General features: G+C 38.2%; 1 protein-coding gene across 1 annotated transcript; it reads left to right on the top strand.

The window, feature by feature from the left end:
* The first annotated feature begins 3,107 nt into the window (after positions 1-3,107).
* On the top strand, positions 3,108-4,511 carry LOC110466595 (forkhead box protein D1-like). The gene has a single exon (XM_021523183.1). It carries the CDS (start codon positions 3,108-3,110, stop codon positions 4,509-4,511), a length of 1,404 nt encoding a protein of 467 aa, XP_021378858.1.

Here is a 4,511-nt window from a genome sequence, read left to right as displayed (position 1 = left end):
AGGAAGACGGAATTAATAGGGTTTAATATATTTGGTTCTAAGCTCCGAGTAAACTGAACACAACAAAATAAAATAGGTTTCATCCTCGACGTCATTTCTACTGCAAAGCAGACACCGCCGTTGAGCTCTAGGTATACCATTAGACCTGCCTGTTTCTATACTTAGTGTATGAGATTGTAACCTATACTTACTGAGGATATTTTTACACTTATAAGTTAGTGACTTGGTGAGGTAGGACTGCATATCGTAATGATCTACGATATATTTATACATCTGGAGGAGTTTTCTAACATGCTTCTCACTTCTTGGATAAAATTATCTTGCACACGTTGGGTGTATAAAAATACGAAATGTTTTTCATTAGAAACACACTGAGTCAACCAACCATCATGAAAGCCAATTCTACTTAATTCATGCTAGTTTGACAATTTTATTTTTTTAAGATTTAATTCGATAAGTTCATCGTGACAAGATCTCAAAATACAATTGTCAGTTTTCAATCATTTTAACCAGTACTTTATAATGGATATTTTACACTTTATCTTTAAAGGAAATCAACCTCACTCAAAGTAAACCATAGAATTATTTACAGACTTTTTAACTCCAAGAAATGCAAATTAATTTTTTCAATTTGTGTTGCAGGATAGAATCCCCAGACTTCACAAGCATAGTTAAGTAAACAAATGATATAAGTGTCGAATAATGACAACTTAGTTTCACAGTTTAACATAAAATTCCTAAAATTCCTTTTCAATAAAAAACAAGCTTTTCTACCCTTGCCAGCAATGTTATCCAATGCTAAAGTAAAGCTGCCATTATAATTGAATACTAGCCTCAGGTAACAAAAATTGTCTACTATTTCAATAGGCCTACCATTGTATGTCCATTGCTCGTTAGGGAAAACACGTTTTTTTCTTCTTCTGAATATTGCTACTTTTGTTTTATCCACATTTACCTTTAAATTCCAGCGTTCAACATAGGAATGCAAGTGGTCAAGCATATTTTGCAGATCGATTACGTCCTCGGAAAACAAAACCGTGTCGTCCGCATACAGTATAATACAAATATTGATCAACTGTAACTGATAACAGCATAACCCCCCAACCCCTTCAGTTAAACATTTAGAAAGGAACCCGGAGACATACATGGAGTTCCTTTTACTGTTATCTTTTCATACCTAATATAGGACAGTCCATACTGTAACTGTGGAAAACAATCAATGTCAAATGTATACAAGTGCCGCAGCTTACCATGGAACTTGATATCTTTTAAAAGTGTGAAAAAGATCATCAAATTCAGCAATAGATATTCATTTAAAATTGTATCGAATTTCAAACTTGCCTGTTTCCACTATTATCATTAATATGAATGAATGTAGGGGGAAGGCGTTGATAAGTTGATATAACTTGCGCCCAATCCTTTGCTCTTCTTGTTTGAACCAAACTGTACATACATTTGTATATATGTAAGTGTATCCGATTACAACTTTAAATACATTGAACATTAAAATAATTTGGTTACACAAAAACTGCTTTCTGTGGAACTTAATTTAAATACTTTAAGACACAGGCCCTGCATCAAATCTAGTTAATTATGATGATTATTATATAATTAACATTTATAATATAATACAATGTATAATTTAATATCAGTATGCATGATATAAATGTAACATGGAAGAAGGGTGTGATACGCTGAAATGATTTGTAGTACGTTGTCCATAAGATATAGTATGTGTAAGTATGTTTCAACTAAAAGGATAACGAGATTTGTATTGATTTCTATTTTCAGGAAAAAAGGTATGTGAATATTTAAGTAATAATTGACTCGATTTTGAATCACGATAGCAAATAAAAACTGATAATTCAGGTATGAAGCCTCCCAGAATCTGTAGAAAGTTCCTGACGNCCCCCCCCGATATGTTTAGCAATCAACGAGCTCCTTCTTATGATATTTGAACAAACCTTTCGTTTTCGAGTGCTAAACACATTCCACTGTAATGCTAAGTTTGGTCCACTGGCATGCGCTCTATTATGTCTAGTAGACAAACTAACCGAAAACTTACAAAATCGACTGATTTTTCAATTTATGCAAATTTCAACTACATGTAGTTACTATGGTAACCGTGGTTGAACATATAAATCAGTATTATCTCATTAATATCGGTAAATTATGTAAAAAAATAGAGAGATCTAAAAGCTTGATTAAATGTTTAGAACTTCGATGGATTTTGAGACAAGGTCCAAACCATACCGTCATTTACACCCGACCAACCCGATTTAAGGTCTATACGTGTACAAATCAATCTAAAATTTGAAAACAAATTTTTGTATGATATTAGGGTCTAGATGAAAGAAATGGTTTCTGGACTTATCAAACATAGTAATGTTTTGTTTATGACCTAACAGATACCAAGTTTTTGATGGTGAAAAAACAGGATTTGGTCCTACTACCCAGGTACTTAGTTTTTGTTAAAAAAAGTAATTCATCTCATTTGTTAAAAACACGATGATAAAATGGTATAAAAATGGAACAAATCGATTGTTTCTAAGGTACAATTCAACGTTGTTCTTATATCAAAATTTAATTTGTTCGTCAAAACACTTTCTGACACTAAACATGTATGTATCTGTCATTTTTACTTATTATATATTTTTACTTATTATATATTCCCATATAGATAATGATTCAAAATTAAATCTAAAACTTCCTCATAATTACACAGTATTACGTTGACACAAAAAGGATTTAGATAATCCTATTGTAATTTTTGTTACCTATCTGCTAAAATTGGGCCGATTGTCTCGCAAGTTAGCGCTCGTGCGGTCCGTGGGACGGAAGTCGCTCAGTGACGTCACCGACTTGCTCAAAGAGACCATGCGACCGACATGACGGGATCAGATCTGATGTGAGTAACTCACGTCCATGGTTTTACCTATTATAGTGCTATGAACTTGTGGTTTTATATCATTTTTATATTTTCTTATGGTGGATTTACATCGTACGTGGAACTAGTGTGTTGTTTTATATCCAAAACAAACTTTTATATAAACATCGGAACTACAGGTAACGTGTGTTTGTGAACTTTTTTTTATAAAGTTTACAAGATGTCGGACATGTCATATTCCCATATGGATTACAAAGTGTTTCCAGGCGGCTATTATCGTGATCTTCCATCGTTTCAGCAACATACATCAACCCCAACCATCCCGCATGTGCCCGGGGGTATCGGCGACATCCCGACCCCCGCGGATCTCAGTTTGTTAAATGATTTTTATCAGAAGACTGATATGTACAATATGAATATGAACACTAAACCTCCTGGACCCGGGGATTCATCTCCAGATAGCGGACACGGTGGGGACGTTAAAAACGACACAGCATTGTGCGAGAGTGGGGAGGAGGAGGGAGTGGACATTGACAGTGGTATAATCGACCAGACTCCCCCCGCCCGTCGGTACCAAAGCGACGAGGAAAATAACGAGATCAAACCGACGGGACACCGGAAACGGAAACGACCAATTCCCAAAGGTAAACCACCGTACAGTTACATTGCTCTTATTAGTATGGCCATCTGTAACAACACAGAGCGGAAGCTTACCCTCAATGACATTTACAAGTTTATCACTGACAAATTCCCTTACTTCCGGGACCATCCTAACCAAAAGGGCTGGAAAGGGTCAATACGTCACAATTTGGCACTCAATGACTGTTTTGTGAAGCTACCCCGTCGCCCCGGGATGAAGGGACACGAGTGGGCCATAGATGCGGAATATGAGGACATGTTCGATCACGGCAGTTTTCTGAGGAGGAGATACCGTTTTAAGGATGGCGTGCGTAAAAAGGCCCGCCATTCATCGGCACCAAGTTCGATAGGGTCCCCAGATGTGTTTTTACAGCCCCAGCGCCATCACGTTGGTCTCGGCTGCCTTGAAAACAAAATGGCACAACTACATCCTACCAACAACACGTTTGGGAATTCGTTTGATCTCCAACATGACTATGCTACTTCCGTTGAGGAGAGATCCGCTAATAATGGCCTATGGAATCCGTTTGTGAATGACAACGCGCAGACGACACCATTGGCGCATCCTGCCAAAAGTCCCCCGTCGTATGACGCCGCGTGCGCTACGTCTCCGCCATCTCAAATGACGTCACCATGTAGTGAGAGTCATACTCCGACAGATGCCACCAGTAGGTACCAGGCTTACATGAACGGTGTAACTGGATTCTGGAATCCTAGCGGCGTTCACCATTCACAGGCCTTACAGATTCCGAATTTCAACATGGCACATCCTTCTGGAATTAAAAGTGAGTGTTTAAGCCCTCTAGGCAACGCGACGAACATGTGGAATTCGCCATATTTGGACCCGGGGTTTGCGTTTAAATCTCAACCGTACCCATTCCAGGGACTCGTGAGCCCGGCTTCACAGGACAAGAACTTCCAGATGGCCCGTGCCCCGGGGCCTGGACTCCTACCCCCGTGGTCGATGTCTACCCCTCAGCAGTGA

This window comes from Mizuhopecten yessoensis, unplaced genomic scaffold, assembly GCF_002113885.1.
Source record: "Mizuhopecten yessoensis strain PY_sf001 unplaced genomic scaffold, ASM211388v2 scaffold11139, whole genome shotgun sequence".
Lineage (NCBI taxonomy): Eukaryota > Metazoa > Mollusca > Bivalvia > Pectinida > Pectinidae > Mizuhopecten > Mizuhopecten yessoensis.
The sequence above is the reverse complement of the archived record's forward strand: the minus strand, read 5'-3'. Positions and strand labels throughout refer to the sequence as shown.